Below are 21,070 nucleotides of genomic sequence, written 5' to 3'. Positions count from 1 at the left end.
CCCCAAATCGGTTGACACCTGCTTCTTGCCAGACGCGGCAGGGTGCGAGGGGCGGGGCCGCTGCTGCAGGGACTGCGGACTCTCCGGGGCGGGTCCCCCAGGCCCGCATCCCCTCCCCTCCCCCGCGCTCGGAATCCCCGCGCCCCTCCCCGCAGGGCCCGAAGCCGGCGTGCGCTAGGACCGCGGCGCGCCGCCCGCCGCCGCTATAAGAGGCCGCGCTCCAGCCCCACGCGGAACCCGCGGCTCCAGCCCACCCGGCGAGCGGCGCGCGTGGGCCCGGGCGGAGCCGCCGCAGCCGGGCCTGCGAGGGCGCCCGCCGCGCGCACCATGGGCGCTGCCCACTCGGCGTCCGCGGAGGTGCGGGAGCTGGTGGGCAAGACCGGCTGTGAGTGCCCGCGGGCGCGCGGGGCAGGGGCGCGGGGCAGGGGCGCGGGGCGGGCGCGCGGGGCGGGGGCGCGGGGCGGGGGCGCGGGGCAGGGGCGCGGGGCAGGGGCGCGGGGCAGGGGCGCGGGGCAGGGGCGCGGGGCGGGGGCGCGGGGCGGGCGCGGGGCGGGCGCGGGGCGGGGGCGCGGGGCGGGCGCGGGGCGGGCGCGCGGGGCGGGGGCGCGGGGCGGGCGCGCGGGGCAGGGGCGCGGGGCAGGGGCGCGGGGCGGGGGCGCGGGGCGGGGGCGCGGCCGCGGGGCGCCTCAGTCTCCCTCTCCCTCGAATGGGTCCGCACCTGCCGCCGTGCGGGCTGCGGCGGGAGCCGGCGCCGCCGGGGAGGAGGCGCGGCCGCCCGGGCTGCGGGCGCCGGGGGCGCGGGAACCCCCGCCTGGGAGCCGCGGGGCCGGGACGGCCGGCGCGCGGGGCCGGAGCGCGCGGGGGGCCCCCCGCAGGCGCGCGCCCGCACCCGGCCGGCGAGGGCGTGGGAGACGCGCGGGGGGCGGAAAGTTTCGAAGTCGGCGGCTCGGGGGTGAGCGCCGGGCGCTGCCACTGCGGGGCGCGGACCGGGGCGGGCGGGTCCCCCGCGCCCCGCGCGTCCCCTCCCCCGTGGTGGGGGGCCGGGCCGGCCACCTCCCGCGCGGCCGAGCCCGCGGAGCACTTGGCCGGAGCCCTGGCGTCCTTCCCGGAGCTCGCCCCGACTCCCCGGGGCCCGCAGACGCTGCGCACCCCGCATCCGGCCCGGGCCGGAGCGCGCGGGGAGGCCCCGCCGCAGGGCCCAGCTGCCCGCGGAGAAGTGACGGAGCCAGCCCGGGCTGGGCATTGACCGTGGCCCAGACCGCGGGGGGCGGGGGCCCGCCGCGGGCCTCGCAGGGGGAGTGGGCCGAAAGCCCCGGAGGCCGGGGGTCTGGGCGGCTCGGCTGCCCGCGCCGCTTCCGGCTGTGTGACCTTGGGCTGGTCGCACTACCTCTCTGAGTCTGTCTTCTTCTCTGTGAAATGGGGGTTCTGATGGGCCCCGGCGGGTGCTACAGAAATGGGAGCTGCCGGTGTTCTTTCTTGGACAGAGCTGGCCTGGCACCTGCTCTGAGTTCAGTGCAGCGAGCGTCCAGAGGCCTCGCTGGGAGGGAGTGGCCCGCGGTCTGGGCGGCAGCTGGGAGGGCTCTCCAGGGCTGGGCCCCCTGACTCTCCAGTCCTGGAGGATGGAATGAAAATCATATATGTGTGTGTGCACACAAAAATGGGTGCAAAAAATATACGCGTATTACACATCCATACCTACATTCATACAAATAGTTAACACCAAGTGGAGAAAAAGGGTGTGGGATACCATATATGATACGGTGCCCTTTTAGTTTAAAAAAAAAACAAAAGGGGTGGGGTTGAGTATATATTTGTCATTTCTTTATTTGCATCAAAGGTTCTGGAAGGAAACACGCAATTAAGACTAATGGATACTTATTGGGGAATGGGGAGGAGGTGATGGAGGACGGAGCTTTTCTCTATAAACTTTTTTTGGTATTTTCATCCTGAGTCATGGGTATATTTTACTCATTCAGAGAATGTTGTGAAGCCCAGTTCAGACCCAGGGCCCACGTGACCCAGCGCCCTCGCCCTTGCTTTCCTGGGCGTTTTTGTTTTGAGTGCCCTCCTGCTCCTTCCTCCGCCCTTTAGGTGGGGCGGGGCGGGGCACAGCACCCACACAGGCTGGGGGGTTCCACCTGGTGGTGGCTTTGCCGGGTGCCGGGCCCCTGGGCGTTGGGGCGCCCGTCTGTTTCCGGGCCCGCCTTCCGGCTGGGATGACAGACGCCGAGGGTTCCTGCTCTGACTTTCCAGGTGCGGCAGGTGTGCCTTCGCTCCCTACTGCCCAGAGCTCAGGTTCACACGCCAAAGAGAGGAGGGGGCAGAGGCATCCGGGCGCAGGGTCCGAGCTTACACTCGAGGGGGCTCTCGGACCTTTAGGTGGGCAGAGAGTTCCGCTGAGTTCTCTGAAAGGGCCCGGCACCACTTTGGCCCATTTAGCCAGCCAGCAAATATTTATCAGCCAGAGGGTGGGGGTTCAGAGGTGCCCCGGAGACTCGTGTTCCTGAGGGGGAGACAGTCTCCCATAGGTGGTAAGCGCTATGCACAAGATGCAATAGAGTGGTGTGTGTGTGGGGGGTGAATTTCTTTAGGGTGGGACTGGGGGGGCCTTTCTTAGGAAATGACATTAGAACAGAAACTTGAATAATGAGCCAGTTCATGAAGATCGGTGGAAAGAGCACCTCAGGCAGAGGGAAGAGCCAATGCAAAGGCCCTGTGGCAGGAACGAGTTGACTCCAATAAATTGGAATGTGTGAGATGAAGACGTGGCCGTAGAGCTCAGGGCCTGGCAGTGTGCGTGCTAGGTGTGTGGCTTTTAGCCAGTCACTCATGCTGAGTGACATCCACTATAAAATAGAAATAGTAATAGTACCTTCTTCTGAGTTGTTGGGAGGGATTGAGTTCTTACCTATAAACTGCTTAGAACAAGCACAGGCAAGTATTTAATATTATTGGCCACTCCTTAAGCACGTTTGTGCATCCTTGTCACAAGGAGCCACAGCTGTGAGCTCATTGTCAGTCCTAGATCTTCCCAGCTGTGTGACCCTGAGCAGGTTCAGTCATGTAGCGCTCTGAGCCTCAGTTTCTCCATCTGGATTCAGTAAGATGATGTGTGTGCAGATGTGAAGCGCTTGGGCTTGGCGTGGAGATATCAGCCCCTCGGGTGGAGCTGTTCCTACAAAAATCCCCTCAGTGGGTGCTCCTGAGAAGAAGAGGGGAGGGACACCCTGAGGCCAGGTGGTCCCCCAGTTTCCAGGGGATGAATCAGTCTGGTCCCTTCCTGATGGGCTGTGACGCGGGCCTGAGGACCCCAATGAGAAGGTGACAGGAGGACGGTGGCGCTCAGCAGTATCCCATGCCGAGCCCTGAGGGCGAGTCTGTAAGATGGCACTGGGGGGCGTGCGACAGGCCCTCTCAGAGGTGAGGAAACTGGCCCCCGGGTGCCAGCCAGCCTGCCCGTCCCTGTCGGAGCCGACGCGGTAGGCCTTCTGCCACCACTCTGCTCTCACCGCGTTCACGTGTCTTCATGGAGGTTCCTAGGAACCTGAAGGGACAGGAAGAGCTCCCTGTCTGTTTTCTCACCTCCAGGCCTCTGCAGGAGCCGTTCCCTCGCCAGACACACGCTTCGTTCTCGTGTGTTTACGTCTTCAGGGCACAGTGAGGTTGGCAGATGCCAGCACTGCTGTGAGCGCCGCCCGGGCTGGGATCTCCAGCCTCGCTTCCCGCCCGGGCCTCCAGGAAGCTGAGGTTCCTCCCCGCCCAGGGCGCAGGCTGTCCATCCCCGCAGAGCGCCGTCCTCGGCCGCCCCGGCCGCTGACCTTGGTGGGTGAAGGGCCGTCCTCGGGCTCCCGCAGCCCCTGCTCCGCTCCCACCATTGCCTGCCTCGCCCCACCTTCTAATTGTCGGCTTCGTCACCTGCCGCCCCCTCAAAGCGCTGAGCACCCGAGAGAGCAGGGAACGCGTCTCATTCACCCCCGTGGGTGGTGCGCGCTACCCGGGGGGAGCCCCGGAGGTTCACGGCGAAGGGCAAAGACCCCGAGCATTCACGACCCCAGGGGAGCGGCCCGGGAGCGCGTGTGCAGCAGGAACCCCCGAGCCACCGCCAGCCGGCCTGGGCCGCACCAGCCCCCAGCCCCTGGCACCCCTGGCACCCTCCCCGTTCACGCAGAGCCATCCCCTGGGAGCAGGCTCGCCCCCGCAGGGGCATCTCGGGGGCTCTCACGCCCACCACCCCTCTCCTTGCCTGTTAGGATTTCAGTGATTGATGTAAAGTGTCGGCAGGTATTCCCAAGCACCTTTGCTGAGCTAAGAAAGTGAAATTGCGTGGTGGTGAAGATTCATGCCGGAAACGCACGCGGAGGCATCTGGGTGCGTGCCTGTGCCCCACGGTGTGCTGGCCTTTTGGGGGCCGCACTGTCTGCTCTGTGGACCCAGGTGTGAAACGGGCCCCGACTGGAAGACGAGGCTCCTCGGGAGTCGTTATGAACCGGGGGGCCTGCCTCTACCTGGCCGCCGCGAACTGGCCTGGAGGTGGCTCCACTTCCTGTCCCCCCCAGTCGGCGCCTGCTCCTGGTGTTCTAAAAGGAAATAATGAAAGGAGGATTCTGGGAGAGGTGGAGGGTCTATTTTTTCCTTCAGGCTCCAAAACAGCTCTGCAGGCTTGTCTATGAGGATGCCAAGAAGCTGCCAGAAGGAAAGCAGGGGAAAAAAACAAACACCCCAGTTCTAGAGCCCAGCCCTCCTCAGGGTAACCCTGACGCCTCTTGGGCATGTGGCATCTGGTGGTCACCTCGCTGAGCCCTGGGCGTGCGCCGAGTCGCGGACACCTCCCGGGGATCCCGCCATTCCCATTTTACAGACGGGTATGTTGAGGCTCAGGAGACACGGCGGCTTGGCCAAGGCCGCGGGCTGATGAGAAGTGGAGCCAGTATTAACCTGGTTTGACCTCCACACCGCCTCATCCAAGGACAGCCCGGAGACGCCGCGGGCCGCTGCGGTCAAGTCCAGCCGGAGGGGCGGGGCCGTTCCCACTGGACACGTGCCTCTGGGGTCAGGAGCCTCAGACCGCAGCCTCTGCTCCTCTGCGAGCCTATCCCGCTCCAGCTCTGTGCCAGGCACTGGATCCTCGGGGGGGCAAGAGGCATCTCCTGCCCTCCGGGAGCTCCTGAGCGCCGAGGGTAACAGTGAGCAGACCCAGGCCTGTGGCGTGGGGAGGGTCCCACTGCACCCCCTGCGCTTCCTGCCAGCCCCGAGGCTTGAGGCTTTCCGAGCTAGCTGGCCCCCTTGCTCCACTTTCCTCCAGGGTGGGCTAACCTGGGGCCCGCAGGGCATGGATAAGCCCTGCAGCGGGATGCACAGACTGTGTTTGTGGGTCCCTTGGGGGCGCAGCCCAAGGCTGTATTCCACGGTATGCAAATCATACCTAGGTCAGAAAATAATGTGAACACTGGGGGGGAGAAAAAACCACAAATGTGGAAAACCCGGGCAGAGGCCCTCCCTGCAGGAGCTGCTGGCGGGCTGCGGGCTGCGGGCTGCGGGCTGCGGGCTGCGGGCTGCGGGCTGCGGGCTGCGGGCTGCGGGCTGCGGGCTGCGGGCTGCGGGCTGCGGGGTGGCGCTGGCTGGGGAGTCACGGGCACGGCGGTGGTGACCACGTGTGGCGGGGTCCCGAGTGGCCATTGCCACGTTGGTCGGCGGGTACCCGGACCTCCCTTGCCCCCTGCCCTGGGCGTTGAGGATGTGGCAGCCTGCGGGAGAGGGCTGGGCAGTGGGCTCGGCTCCCGTTAGCAGGCCCCCTGTGGCCCCCCTGCTCCGGCCCAGGCACCCTGCTCTTTGCTCTGCTAATCCCACCCTTGCGGATGGCTTTGGAGCAGGGCGCCTGGAGGCCCGTGCCCATCGGCTGAGCTGCCTCATCGGGCCCCGTCCCTCTCTGAATGCAGAGTGCACCCCTTGGACAGGGTGGAGGGCCACCAGGTGCTCGCTGGTGCCTGGGCCCAGCTGTTCATAAGGAAGCAGCTCCTCTGTGCCGGCCGCTTCGTCGTTTACCTTCAAGTCCTCGTAAGAACCCAGTGCAGGTGGAGCTATTCTTGTTGCCAGTTTACAGATGAGGAAACTGAGGCTCAGGCAGGTGAAGTGACTTGCCCAAGATCACTTAGCTACTACATGTGGCACCCGAATTCAAAACCAGGCCTTTTTAGTGGGGTTTTCAGGTGCAGGGTAAACCTCCTCCTAGGTGATTTAAATGGAGTTTAGGCGCCCGCAAGGCTGTGTGCGTGGGAGAGGGGTCACTGTTAGCCCATCGCCTTGTTAGCAGCAGGTCACACACTTGCTTTTTATTAACTTGGCCAGGGAAGAATTGGACCTCTGGGCAAATGGGATTGGTTCTGGATGATCTGGAAACTTCCAGAATTGTGGACCACCCCTGGGGAAGGCAAACTCAACGGTGGGCAGAGAGGTGGGGGTCGTGGCCGGGAGGACGAGGCAGGAGTGAGCCCCTCCCTTTCTAAGGTCTTTCTGGATAGCTCACACCTGTCTCAAGAAGAATTTGTGTTTTCTCTGTGTGAAAGCAATTGCAAGCCACACCAAGACTTCCCAGCGCCGTGGCTTAGTAGTAATTAGACGTTTTGTGTCTTTTTCTCATCTCTCCCCTCCACGTTTGCGCTCGCTCCCTGTCCCTCGCACGCTCGCCCGTCCCCGTGCCCACTCCAGGAGGGTATTTTTTTTGTAAAGTTAATGGTCCCCAGAAGGCAGCGCAGGATTTAATCAATGCTCAGACACTCCACATGGCCCGACAATACAGACAGAATCCCTCCTGGGTTGATAAGATGCTCTTTACTTTTGCAAAGCACTTTCCTATCTGTTATCACGAGCCGAGGGAACGAGATGTCTTTGGCTCGGCAGTGCCCGCGGCCCGGGGGAGATAAAGCAGCCCCCGTGTGCTCACGTTGGCAGCACCGTGCCGGGCGGACCCGCGGGGCCTGCCGGCCCTCCCGCTGGCTGCTGCAGTGTTGCTATTAATTCATAAAGCCAGAAGGTCGAGGGGGTGGTTTCCGCGGGTGGCTGTGGCCACCTGAGTGCCAAGACACAAAGGCCCTTTGTTGTCCCTGCGGTGTGACCTTTGCGGACGGGAACACCAAGAAGTGGGTTCTTCCGTTCTCGGAAGGGGCCGTGGAGGAAGTCTGAGGGCCCAGGTACCCCGGGAGGAAGGGCAGGTGGCCAGGTGCAGACGTCACCTGGGTGTGGCCGAGTCACAGAGGGACAAGGCCGGATGGAAAGAGACGGCTGGTTAGACCTGAAGACGGGCTGCAGCGAACGGCTCTCCCTGTGGACCGAGCCCTTCTGTCCAGAGGCCCCCGGCAGGCAGGCAGCCCTTTGCGGGTTCCCTTGTCTCAATCTTCACCTGGATCCCCCAGGCCTGAGCCAGAGTCCCTCAGGCCACCTGGCCAGGCCTCCTACCCCCTCGGCCTCTACCAGCAGGTGGACACGGGTTTGAATGCCGGCACTGCCTCTTACTCTCTAGGAAAGGCACTTTACCTCCCTGAGTCCCATTTCCTCATCTGTAAAATGGGAATCCGTGCCGCAGGATTGCTGGGAGGCTGACATGGGATTGTGGGTGAAGCCCTGGACTCGTCCTAAGTGCTCAGTGGTGGTTGGTGGGTGCTAATCATTTTATCCTTCAGCTCCTTTAAGGGCACTCTAACCCTCCTCAGTAAACCACTCCATTTTGACATGCCTGATGCTCATCCTTCTCTCTATGCTGGAGTCAGTGGGCTTAGCAGGCTTTAGTTTGCATCACTCTGTAGTGTTTTTTCTTTGTTTCTAAAGCCTACATATTGATCATGATGATTGTCTTATGCGTACTCTATTAATTCTTACAACCACTCTTCCTTATGGATTTAGTTTTTGTCTTAAATATCTTCCCACAAATTTTTTTCAGAGAGTCTACGTGGGTTGTAAACTTTGTCTGGAAATGTCTTTATTTTGCTGTCATGCATGAGTGATTAGCTGGGTATAAAATCTGAAGTGGCTGGATATTTTCTCAGCATTTTTTTTGCCTCTTGCTGATGAGAAGTCATCTGTTTGCTTAATACCTCTTTATAGGAATCTGGTTTCTCCCCCTTCCATTAACATTTAAAAAAAAATTTTTTTTTGGTGTTTTATACCACCCTGAGTCTAGATGTGAATTTAGTTTTATTTTCCTGCCTGGGAATGGCTGTGCTCTTTTTTCTTTATCGTCTTTCTCAGGAATTCCTATTAGAAATGTGATGGACCATCTCATTCCCAGCCTCCAGGATTCTCTCAAACATTCTTTCATGTTTTCTGCCTTTGTATTGCTCAGTCCTGAGTCTGGGTCATCTCCTTAGATCTCCTGGAGTTTGTTAATTCTCTTCTGCTATCCTGACTTTGCTGCCTTGACCTAAATTTTTTCTTCGTTTCAATGACTTTTTGTAAAATTTTAAACTCATCTCTTTTGTCATAGTGTAATGTTTCACTATTTGTAATCCTCTAAAGCATGCAGTGCAGTCTGTTCTGTTCCACCTGCTGGTTCGTCTGCTCGCGCTGTTTGAGAATTACAAGCTCCTCTTCAATGGGGGTGTCCACTGAAGGGCACCTCTCGCCCTCGCTCCCCATGCACCCTGGGGTCCCGTGTGTTCTGGAGTGGCTCAGAGGCGGCCCTCACTTGCACTGTGCTCAGCACCTCTGGACTCACTTCTTCCATTAATTCTTCAGTTCGGGCTGCAGCACCACAGGGGTTTGGGTTTTCTCCTGTGCGTGGTGCCGGCTTGGGGTTTGGGTTCAGCCTGGGACCTCCCTCCTCCTTCCCTCCGTGCCCTGCCTCCTTGTTGACTGGGCTGGTGGAGAACGTTCTTCTGCCCTACCTCTCGTGGAGGGGCAGCCTTTTGCGTTCTACTCTTTTATAGGTGCCTCCGGCCCAGCTCATGCAGACCCAAGGCGGCTTCTGTTGCCATGTGGGCGCAAGACCCCGGCCTTCAGCTGTTGGAGCTTGTAGCTGTTCTCCTCCTGGACCACCTGGGCTGCAGCTGGCCCCCTCGCCCTGCTGGGTGTCGCCTTGCTTCTGGCCCCCGGGCATTTCCCTTTCAAGTTTATCTGTGTATTATTACTTGATTCTTACTTTATCCAGTGTTTCCATGTGTTTGTAGTGAAAGGAAGAATCCATGTTAGCTCCTTGTAGCAGGATCTGGAGTTTCTGGCTTTTTAAAAAATTTTTAATGTTTTGTTTTTTATCTAAGTGTCTTTCTGTAAACCCTCATGCTTTAGGCAAACTCATCTCCACTTGGTTTGGCCTCAGTATAAATTTGGAGCTGAAGATAAGTCTGGAAGGGTGTGAAAACTAGTTTTCTAAGATGCTTTGCCCGACGCCCACTCTCCAAATCTTGACTGATGATGCACTGCTGCTTTGTTCCCTGCCACATCTTCAGTCTTTCTATTGAAATGGAGCTGTCTTTGTGTCTTTAATTACATAAACACATAGTCATTGCTCCAGCCACTTCTTATTTTGCCAGAACATATAGCAAGGCAAATGGCTACAGAACCAGGTTCTGGGGTCAGAGGCCTGGGTTCAAATGTGTGAACCGCAGCAAGTAACTTCCCCCCTCTGTAACTCGATTTCTTAACTTGTGAAATGGGTGCAATAACCACTCTAGGAAGTAGGTGCTGTTATAAGGACTAAGTAAGACAATCGCGTGAGTCTTGGTTTGCTAGGGCTGCTGTAACCAGGTTCCACAAACCAGGTGACTTAAAACAACAGTTCTGGAGGCTCGAGGTCCAAAACCAAGGAGCCAGCAGGGCCGCGCTGCCCCTTACACCTGCAGGAAAGAATCTGTCCTGGGCCCCTCTCTCTCGGCTTCAGGTGGGGACTTGCTGGCAGTCCCTGTTGTCCCTGCCTCACTTGTCACAAGGCGTTGGCCCCTCTGTCTCTGCCTGTGTCCCAGTTTCCCAATAAAGGGACCTCAGCTCTGTGGGAGTAGAGCCCACCCTAATCCAGGCTGGCTGCATCTTAACAAAGAACAGCTTCAGAGACCTTGTTTCCAAGGGGCTGAAGACTTTGAACGTGCCCTTTTGGGAGATACTCTCCAGCTGGCAACAGCCGAGCAGCTGCCTCCTTCCTGCCTTTTGGTGAAGTGCCCCCCTGTAGCTACCCTGGCTCTCCAGCCAGTGGGCAGGAACCGAGCGCGGCTGTAGGAAGGTGAGCGGAGAAGCCGAGTGCCTGCCGCCTGATTTTTCGCAGTCACGCCCTCCCACTCTGACAGCTTGTCAAGCTGGCTCCTTGCTCCCAAGAGGAACATACGTTCCGGAGTCAGTCCACCCCGCCCCAGCCTCCCTTCCCGTCCCTAGAAGTGGGGGTCCATCCTGCGGAGCAAAACCCGAGCTCCTAACGAGCCCCTGGGTGCCCAGGTGAAAACAAATGGCACCTCCACGTGACACGGGCCCATGGCCCTTCCCGGGAATTCCACGGCTGTCACCTTCGTAAAGCGGGTTGACATATACGGAAAAACGGTTTGAAAATGCTGGCTGGAAGCCAACACTTAACTTTACTGCTGCATCTGCTTTGCAGAGCAGAATTGGTTTGAGAACCTTCTTCTCAAGGCCAAGTGGACCCAAGTGCATCTGGTTTATTTTCAACTCCTGGTTACTAGGTGAGGTCTAGGAGATAGGCCTTCCCGGGAGAGCAGCGGAGCACCCGCCTGGCGAAGCATCTTGCAGGTGGCAGGCAGGAGGGGGCCGCCTCCCCGCCCCCGCCTTGGTCCCAGTGAGGCCTGTCTCCCCCCCCCCCCCCCGCCCCCTCCTCTCCCTCCCAAGGCTCAGCATTCATTAGTCATTGCTTTGGCTGTAGCCCCAGGTGGCAAACAACGAGTTCCGCTTCCCTCCTGAGCCTGGAGCCAGCTCCGGAGCGGAGGAGGCCCCCGGGGTGCCTGCCCTGGGGGTGTCCAAACCATCGCAGCCCTCCAGCTGTCCTGCTCGCCTGTGCCAGTCCAGTGGGGGCGTGTCTGTGACCTCGGCGTGTGCGTGCGGCAAAGTATGCATCGCATCGTTACCGTTTTAACCCCTCTGAAGTGTGTAATTCAGTGGCACTAATTACGCCGTCAGTGTTTCCTTGCTCCAGAACTTTGTTCATCATCTGAAATAAAACTCTGAGCCCAGGTGCTGCTGCCCTTTGCCGCCGCCTCCTCCCACCCCACCCCCCGGCAGCCCCCCACCTGCGCTCTCTCTCTCTGTGGATTTGCCTCTTCTGGATGTTTCCTATAAAGGGACTCATACGATATTCTCCTCTCACTCAGCCTCATGTCTTCCAAGGTTCATCCCTGACATTGCACAGCAGACCTTTGGTCCTTCCTACGGCCAAGTGACAGTGTGTTTCTAGGCGTACCACCCCTCGATTGTCCGCCGAGCGCGTTGGTTTGGGGTGTCTCCTCCCTGTCGTGAACGGAGGGCCTGTGGTTTCTATGGTGTTTCATTGTATGGACGGTCTTAGGGGGCGGGTGCTGCTACCACCTCCGTGCTGTGGAGGAGGAAACAGCCCAGCAAGGTGGCAACCGTGGGACCCTGGGGATTGGCACAGCTCGCCGTCCCCTAGGGAGAGCCACCTCTCCAGCTGGGCTCGCCTCGGCATTACGGGCCAGCGGCCCAGTCTTGGGCTGGCTCTGGCAGGAGATGGGGAGCGGGAGAGATTTGGGGGCTGTGGAAGGCACAAAGCCTGCCCAGCGATGCCCCCGGTGCCAGGGCCTGTGTCCAGGGCAGCGCCATGGCTGAGACGGCGGGAGGCAGGGCAGCTGGGGGAGCCTGTCGGGAGAGCAGTGAGCATGCGCTCACCGTCCTCCCACATCCAGTCCTTCCGCCCGCCCCCCTCCCTGGATCCTCTGCCACAGCCTCTCGTCTCGTCACCAGCATCCACCCTCCACTTGTGGTCAAGCACGTGGGATCTTGCCAGTCCCTGGTTGAGCATCCTATGTAAACTCAGGGTGATGCCCGCAGGCCTTTGTGACCTGTTCCCACCCGCTCGCCCTTGTCATACCCACACCGAAGTACCTGCAGCCTCCTGAGCCTTTCCCACTCTGCTTCTGCCGAGGCTGTGCCTTCCACGTGCCCTGCCCGTTCTGCCACTCGGCTTCCAGGATCCCTTTGGGCATCACCTTCTGCTCCCGTTCCATCCTGTGGACCGGAAGCCGCTTTTCAACCTCGGTGTGCCCTGAAAAGCCAACACTGTGTGGGTTACCCTGGATCCTGATGAGGTGATGAGCATTTCAATGGACAAGGACTCTGCCCCTTGCATCTGCCTCCCCAGCACCTAGCAGGTGCCTGGTGAACCAGAAGTGCTCAGTAAACATCAACTAACAAGTGGCAGGAGGGTGGAGGGAGTGCAGGTGGGCCGTGGGGATGTCCATCAGGACCCCACCCCCCAGGAGCCAGCACGGCTTCTGGAAGGCACCGGTGATACCTTACATGCCCCTCGCTGCCATGCTCGGACCCCTGGGAACACAGGCCCCCAAAGTCCTGACCATCCGATAATGGATGTGGGTGGATGCTGGGGTTTCAGTTCCTTCCCCAGCGGGGGCAGCTCCACCTCGTGGGGGACCTCGAGGGCAGTCGGGAGTCCAGATTCATTCTCTGCGCCCAGTCTCCCCGCCCCGCCCTGCCCCTGCTGGAGCTCAGCTTCGGTGCCCTGCTCAGCCCTGGTTCCGCTCAGCTGGGGTCACAGGCCAGTGCCCACAGCCCGACGGGCAGCGTGCTTGGTCCGCGATACTGAGACCCCTTTTTAGTCTCAGTTACGGGTATTTAAACGACAGCAGGATTCTGTCTCCTCTTTAAAAAACGGGAGGCGCTGGCCCCATGTGGCGGCCGCTGGCTGGCTGGGGAGGTGGTGGCACCGCAGGCAGGGCTCTGGTCACAGCTGCACGGGCCCCTTCCCGCACGGACTCCCCTCCTGGCCCCGGAGACGCCAGCGCTTCCAGCCCCTGCTCTGAGAGTGCCTGAGTAGGAGGTGTTTGCCCCAGTTGCCTCTGTTAGACACAAGGTCATTTTTAAAACTGAGATAAAATTCATCATTTTAAAGTGTGCATTTCGGTGGTGGGGGTGTCGGAGCCCATGTCCAGGTTCTAGGCTGGGTCACGTAAAGGATTTCAGGGACGAGCCGTAGGGTAGGGAGTGGGGTAAAGAGTTACTTAAGAAACAAGAAAAAGACAGGACACAACCTGAGAAAGGGGGGCGGCTGTGCCTCGGGGTGAGACGTGCCCCCTCTCTGGGGGTTTCCGGTTTTATTGGCGGTCGTTGGGGGTGAGGGTTTACGCTGATCTGAGGATTCAGAGCAAAGGGGGAACCTCTGGGTGGCTTGGCTTCTAGGGGTTTCTGTCTGGTGGCACTTGGCTCCTGGCTGCTGTTCTTGTGCCCTGAGCTGGTGTGAGCTGTCAAAAGCAGGCCGGGTGTGTGTGTGTGTGTGTGTGTGTGGGTGGGTGGTGATGGTGGGGGTGGGGGGGGCAACTTTCTCTCTCTTTCTGCCACGTGAGAATGTTACGGGTTACGTTCTGGTAAGGCGGCTGGGTGGGAGCTGCTGGGCGGGAGCTGCCGGCTGCCTTCTGAGAACCTGGCGGTGCTCCGTGCCTGGGTGAGGCAGCAGGCCCCAGGCCGCAGGATTTCTTTCCAGGTGCTGTTGGTGTAACTTGTGTTTTCTGTCCCTCCTCCTCAGGCCCCTCTTCTCTCCTGCCTCAGTGCCTTTTAGTATGTCCTTAATGTTATGCAGCGATCAGCAATGTCTAGTTCTAGGGCATTTTGTCACCTCAAAAAGACACTCTGTCCCCACCCCCCTTCTACCTGCAGCCGCTGACCCCCAGATCTGCTATATAAATGGAAACATGTGATGTGTGACCAGCTTCTTTCATTCAGCATCGTGTCTTCAAGATTCGTCCCTGTTGTAGCGTGGGGCATTCCTTTTTAGGGCTGATTAATATTCCGCTGTATGGAGACAGCACATGGTGTTTGTCCATTGTCGGGTGACGGACAGCTGGTGGTTCTCGCCCTTCAGCTGTTGTGAGTAATGCTGCTAGGAACACTCACCGCAGCGTTTTTGTTTGCATACTTATTTCAGTTCTTTTAGATATATACCTCGCAGTGGAATTGCTGGGTCACGTGGTAATTCTGTTTTTAACTTGAAGAACCATCAAACTGTTTTCCAAAGTGGCCACAGCATTTTACATTGCCATTAGCACGTACATGGGTTCCAAATGTTTACATCCTTTCCAACACTTACTTTCCATATTAAAAAAATATATATATGATGGCTATCAAGGCTAAGAATCTTAAATAAAATTATAGAAGTAATTCCTGTTAATGGCAGGAAAGTTAAAGGACAAATAAGTAAAAATACGAAGTGAGAGCAGGAGCGGGTAGAAATGTCGTGTAACTCTACCATCTAGAAATCATTTACTACTTACATTTTGTCATAAACTCTTTCCTATTTTGTCCTATGTGCACATGCCTATCTACATAAACTGTCATATAAATGGGACCATGTCATCTGTTGGGTTTTTCTACTTAATGCTATGCCAGGAACTTTTTTTGTGTGTCTTGAAATATTTTAAAAATATTTTTATAAGGCTTATAGGATTCTGTCCCAGGACGTACCAGGATTAATTTAACCAGTTTCTCGTGCCTCACTACTCCCTCCATTTTTCACTGTTCTAAACAGCAGCAGCGATAACTCTCGTCTGCTTTCTTTATGTCCTTGCCACATTTCTTTGGGGTTTATTCCTAGTGATTGAGTTTTAATGGCTGGTTACCAGCCCTGTCCAGGCGCAAGATAACACAAGCCAAATGTCATGCTAAATTTTCTAGTAATCACATTAGAAAGGTAAAGAAACAGATGAAATTACTTTTCAGGGAAACAGATAGAGCTCGGATGGTTGAGTGCCTGCCTCCCACACAGGAGGGCCTGGGTTCAGTCCCGGTGCCTCCTGAAAACAAACAAACAAAAGCGAACTTAGGGGAGTCAGTGCGGCTCAGTGTTTGAGTGCTGGCTTAAAAAAAATCACTTCATAATATATTTCATTTAACCCATTCTATCTAAAATAGCGTTTCAACATGCAATCACTATAAAAATGGAGATATTTTACTTTCTCTTCCATATAGAGTCCCTGGAATCCGGGGCATATGTTACACACATGGCCCATCTCACTTTGGATTTGCCACTTTGGAGTGCTCAGTAGCCACCTGTGGCTAGTGTGAGCCGTATGGGGCAGCGCAGCTGTGATACTTTTAAACTTTCGGTAGGACCTGCAGTCATCCCCACATCCACGGCTGGCGGAGGAGATGCCCTCCAGCCCTGTGGGAAGCTGCGCATTCCCCGCCCCCGTTGAAATCTGAAACCACAAATAATGAGGTTGTGGTGCCTGAAACCCAAACCTGTCTCTGCCCATCGTCCCCATGGCAACTGTGACCTCATGGGAGAAAGGGCTCCGACGTGACCGGGGCTTGGCAGGGAAACGGGGAAAGCTTCAGCTCCTGGTGCAGGGCGGGCTGCCCTATCAGTCCATCCATCCATTTTGTAAACATCTGGAGTAGTTCATGTCCCCCATGCCCCTTGAGCTCGCGGTACTTCCACACACAGTCCTGAGAACAAGGAGCACCTTCAGTGCAGTCTCAAGTCCTGGGCCATTTTTGGAAGTCAGTTCCTGAGAATCCTTCCTTCAAGCTCTGAGTGCTGAGCCCTCGGCTTGGGTGACTGGGGAGCTGGAACTGAGGCAGAATAGAAGAGGGACCTAAGGGGAAAGCCACACCAACACCACCCAGTAAGAGAAACTGAGGCAGGGGACTGCTGACCCGCATTAGCCTGCTGAGTCACGCAGGCAGGTTAGGAAGAGGCAGCTTGCAGCTCTCACCCTGCAGCTTGCAGCAGTCACTCCTGCAGTTTGCAGCACTCACCCCTGCAGCTTGCAGCACTCACCCTGCAGCTTGCAGCACTCACCCCTGAAGCTTGCAGCACTCACCCTGCAGCTTGCAGCACTCACCCCTGCAGCTTGCAGCACTCACCCTGCAGCTTGCAGCACTCACCCCTGAAGCTTGCAGCACTCACCTTGTACCTTGCAGCACTCACCCCTGCACCTTGCAGCACTCACCCTGCACCTTGCAGCACTCACCCTGCACCTTGCAGCACTCTCCCTGCACCTTGCAGGACTCTCCCTGCACCTTGCAGGACTCACCCCTGCAGCTTGCAGCACTCACCCCTGCAGCTTGCAGCACACCCACCCAAAGGCTGCATTATCAGAAGGCAGCCAGCAAAGAGGGAAGGGGCAAGAGGGACACCACCTAGCTTTCAGGTGACCTCCTGCCCCGTGACAGTGACCAGAAGCTTATCACCCTGCAGAGGTCATGGACAGCAGCCAGAAGCCAGTCACCACTGGAGAGCAGCCTCCACACGCCTGAGCCCCTACACCCCTGAGCTCCTGCTTATCAGCCCAGACCCTGGAGTCCTGTACCCCCATAAAACAGGGGACGCCAGGGCAGAACTCTGCATTTCTCTCCCTGACGATGCCCGCCTCAGCTCTGAGGGTGTACTTCTGTTCTCTTGCTTTGCCTCCCAGTAGAATCTCTGCTTGTTTGGCTGGGTCGTGGCTCGTCCTTGAATTCTTTCTCCTGACAAAGCCCAGAACCTTGACACCAGCTCCGCCAACAGAGCGGTGGGAGCCAGAGGTGGGAAGATGCCTTCCTAATAGCTTTGCTTTCAAACAGGCAGAGGGGTGGGCGAGGGGGGTGGGGGGAAGCGCCAGCACCCTTTGGGTGCAGTTACCTGGGAACTCTTCACTAGGTAAACCTCGGGTATGCCGGATTATAAGCCTTTTGCTGCCTGTGGGACCTCGGCCGGTCTTGGTGGTCTCATCTCCAGAACGGGGGCAGCATGGCCCCTACCTCATAGGACTGATGCGCGAGTTCTTTCGATGGACATGTCGGTTGGGTCTAATTTTTAGGTTTTATAAATAGTGCAAAGGTGAATACGTTTATGTATTCATCTCTTCATTCCTGTTGGATTACTTTTTCCAGGATAAATTTCTGCCAATTGGAATTACTGAATTTTTGACATAAGCTTTTTATTGAGACATAACATATATGAATGTATCACTCATAAGCATATAACTGTATGAACTTTCTGAAAACACATCTGTGTAACCTGCACTTGGATCAAGAAATCTAACGTTTCCAGCACCCAGAAGCCCCCCTCATGCTCCATTCAAATCACGGCTCGTCCTTCAAGGGCAGCCAGGGTCCTGACTTATAACCACACAGCTGAGTTTTGCCTGATTTTGAACTTGATGTAAATGGAAGCATATGGCATATACTCCTTCATGCCTGGCTTCTCATTCAGCATTACATTTGTGAGGCTCATCCATGCTGCAAGTGTTGTTGATTTTCCTTGCTGTATACTAGTCCATCGTAGGAAGATGCCACCCCTTCTCTCTTCTGCTGTGATGGGTATCGGGGCAGTTTCCAGTTTAGGGCTATGACACATGGTGCTGCCGTGAACAGCTTGTGCATGACTTTCAGTGAGCAGAAGATTGCATTTCTGTTGGGTACAAACCTAGGCGTGGAAGTGTTGGGCCGTCAAATATCTGCGTGCCCTCGCTCACATACACGTGATATGTTCTCCAGGAAGGTTTTGGTCGCCCCCGCTGGTTACCCAGCCTTGCCGAGTGGCAGCTGCCACGTGTGTGGTGTGGAGACCCTATCCCCTTCCCAGGGACTGGTGAGGAAGCAGCGCGCTGACGCATGGAGACGCGCTCCCGGCAGGTAGCGAGCCCTGGTCCCGGCTGGCAGTCCTCACGAGCACTTCCTGACAAGCAACGGCTGCTAGGAAAGCTCGAGAATCCTCAGCTGTACCGTCTTGGAGATCACAGCTTGGCCCTGAGGCAAAAAGTGAGCAGGAAGCGAGGTGACCAGGTGGCCCCTGAAGTTGGCTGCCTCTGTGACAAGAGGAGAACGTCTGCTTAAGGCCTGGGAAATGCCGCTAGGGTGTGCAGGAGACAGCAGGTCCCCAGCTGCGCCGCTGGGGCGTACGTGGTCCCCGGGAACCAGACCTAAGGTGTCGAGCTCCAGGCAGCTCTGGACAGATCGGCACTGTTTGGACAATAACGGTCTTGGGATTGTGTAACCTTAAAAAGGTGATGGCACTCTCTAGGGCAGTAGTTTTCGAATTCATGAAACAGAGATAATAGTAACTCCTCACAGGGCTGGTTTAAGGATGAAGCGAGAAGACGAACGGAAGTGTTTAAAACGTACAGTAAGAAATAAGCACTTACGTCTGGGTGCGAGCCTTATAAAACCTGGAACCCACAGGTCCAGTCGTAGAAGTGGCTCTGTGGAAGAAACACGGTCCAGCAGCCCCCAATGAATGTTTATAATGGAAAGAACAAAAACTCCCGTACTTAGGCTTTCTAAAACCATCAGAGGGATCCAAACGCACCATCCGCAGCAGCAGTGACAGGAGCTGTTAGTCCTTCCAGGTCCCTCCGTAGATCTCTCACTTCAGCTCTCTGAGTCACTTCCAACACCCGCCTAAACCGCTTGCCTCCTAATATGTGATTCTACAAAGCCTCTTTCTCAGCTAGAGAAAAATGCACCTCCAGGAGTGGGAGAGGGGGAGTCAGGCAGAAGCAAGGCTGTCATGAGTGGGCTGGAAGGAGAAAGGCGGGGAAAGCAGCCTGCCTCTGCCAGTCATAAAGCTGCTGCTCTTAGGAGGAGCCGGATCACTGATCCTTGCCAGGGGAGTCTGAACCAGGAACCCCGAAAGCCGCGTGACCAGGGAGACCGGGAAACCCTTTTTTTGTGTCTTCAGCCAGCTTCTGGTCTTGCCGTGGTGACAGCGGTCGTGAGAAGCGCATGATGTGTGCATGGGGAAGGGGGGACAGAAGCGTTTCCCGAGCGTCCCTCTGGTAGCGCCAAGCTCAGTGACCAACGTTCTTTTTCTCTCTTGTTCTTCTTTCTTTGCCCCACTTCTTAGTCTCATCCGACCAGATCGAGCAGCTCCACAGGCGGTTTAAGCAGCTGAGTGGAGACCAGCCCACCATTCGGTAAGATCTGGGGGCGGTGTGTGGGGAGGGAAGGATGGGAAGGGGTGCGGGAGGGGGGTAGGGGTGGGTGCCTGGGGCTCAGGGAGTGAGGGTTGCCTCATTTCCTTACTGCTTCTACTTCATTCTAATGCACGGTGCTCTCAAACAGGAGGGAAGGTGACACTTCTCTTTCTATTGGGGTCAGAAAATTATGGCTGGGGGGAGAGAAGGGAGGGGAGGAAGAGCTGTCCAGCCACCTCCCACCCTGCTCCTCCCGTGGAGCGAGCTCCTGGGTGCTGTGCTTGGCTCCCCAGCGCACACTGAGGACCTGCTAAATGCCCGGATCATACCCACTGCTGGACACAGATGGGGCACCCAAGGTGCTGCTGGACACAGGGGCTCAGTGTTGGCCTGAGGCTCTGACTCTGAGCTTGGCCTCCTCTGGGATGGTTCCAGCCTGGACAAGAGGGTGGGCCGCTAGCAGCCTCAGCTTCCTGTCCGGGAGATAGACGTCCTGTGGTGTGATTTTTAAAGCTAGTCTCCTAGAAGCAGAGTAGGTTATGTTTTCATAAGGAGGGATGGATGTCTTATCCTCGGAGCGTGTGCTCAGTCTGTGATGCTGGTTGAGCTCTTCAGAACCAGGTTAGTGAGAGGTCAGACTCAGTGTGCTTGTGGTGAGGAAGCTTCAAGTTGGACTGTAAAAGCAGAGTTTACCATTCGAACTGAAATCTTTTCTATCACAAACTTTCCAACAGATGTTTCCTAGAATAAACATTCAGGGTCTTAAGGTTACAGTTATTGGAATGTTAAAATAAACCTTTTAGTAGTCCAGGAAACTTTCTTCTTAATAAACAGATTTTGATTTTCACCTAAGTCTTCGGATCACTGGTGTGTAAATATTTCCTTGGCCTTGGCTGTCTAAACAAAGGCATTTTGTTAATCCAGTGCAGTGTATTTTCAGAGCATCGGTTTCAAGAGCTCAGATTCTGATGGTCTCAAGGGACTTGTGGCCTCTGGTCTCAATTTAACTTTTTAAAAAATATTTAGTTTATTTAATCTCCACCCCACCTCCCCATTGTTTGTGCTCACTCTGCCTGCTCTGTCCACTTGCTGTGGGCTCTGTGTCTTCTTGTCTTCTCTTTAGGAGGCACTAGGAACTGAACCTGGGACCTCTCGGGACCTCCCTTGCAGGAGAGGTGCTCAATGGTTTGATTGCTCTCAGTTTTATCCAAGGCAGAATTAAAAGCAATTGGGACAGGCATGTGACTCATAGAATTGTAGAGATAGAGAATACCTCTGGTAACTCTTCAGCCCAGGCTGGATTATTTTAAATTTTTCCAAGAGAAATGAGGATTAATATTTATCTCTGGTTTTCAAGTTTACAGGAGGAGGATCCATGCAAATTAACAGTATACTTTTAATTTGTGACAGCTTTGGTAATCTCATGTACCTAAATTGTTAGTAAAGGCCTGAAGGAATCGACTTAATGATTTCGAGTAAACATTCTATTGCACAGGAAAATTGCTTAAAGAGTAGAACAAATTCCTATTTTTAGCAGTTTTAACAACCATTAGCAGTCAAGTGGAGACTTGTTCTATAACAAGACTTAAATCTAAAATATGGTTTAAAAAGTAATAATAAAAGCAATCAGGACTTAAACTTTTAATTTTACTTAGCTCGCTCAGTCTGCGTGGTGGAGGAGCGCCCAGGAAAAGAGCGCGTGGCTTTTCATTGGCTCTGGTGGGGTCACGTGTCTGGGTCTGAGCCAATCGCGACGGGTCAGGGGTTGGAAACGGTTCGTTTTTCCCAGAGCCTGGAGCGCGGCTTCTGGGGGTGCCTCCTGGAAGGGCAGGGCTGAGGGGAGGGATGGTTGCCCCCGAGCAAGATGGGCCTCCTGGGGCCAAGGGCCTCGGGAGTGGGTGCAGGGTGGGAAACCTCCGCCGGGCTCGGCTCCCGGTGAGGTCTGAAGGGGAGGTGACGGGTGCACCACCGGCCAGAAGGCGCAAGTGCCCGGCGCACCG

At 56.6% G+C, this 21,070-nt stretch overlaps 1 protein-coding gene across 3 annotated transcripts in view; it reads left to right on the top strand.

Moving 5' to 3' along the window:
• The first annotated feature begins 247 nt into the window (after window positions 1-247).
• TESC (tescalcin) overlaps window positions 248-21,070 on the top strand; it is a 47,684-nt gene continuing 26,861 nt past the window's right edge. Inside the window, exons 1-2 of one of the 3 annotated variants that reach the window (XM_058281422.2) lie at window positions 248-385; window positions 19,001-19,070. In XM_058281422.2, coding sequence (XP_058137405.1) covers window positions 328-385; window positions 19,001-19,070 — 128 coding nt within the window. In that variant the 5' untranslated portion in view covers window positions 248-327. Of the gene's footprint in view, window positions 386-2,201; window positions 2,254-19,000; window positions 19,071-21,070 lie in introns of those variants that run through there. The other 2 variants (XM_058281423.2, XM_071209802.1) reach the window with 2 other exon arrangements.

This window comes from Dasypus novemcinctus, chromosome 19 (genome assembly GCF_030445035.2).
Source record: "Dasypus novemcinctus isolate mDasNov1 chromosome 19, mDasNov1.1.hap2, whole genome shotgun sequence".
In the NCBI taxonomy this organism is placed as follows: domain Eukaryota; kingdom Metazoa; phylum Chordata; class Mammalia; order Cingulata; family Dasypodidae; genus Dasypus; species Dasypus novemcinctus.
This window is presented reverse-complemented; position numbering and strand designations above follow the sequence as displayed.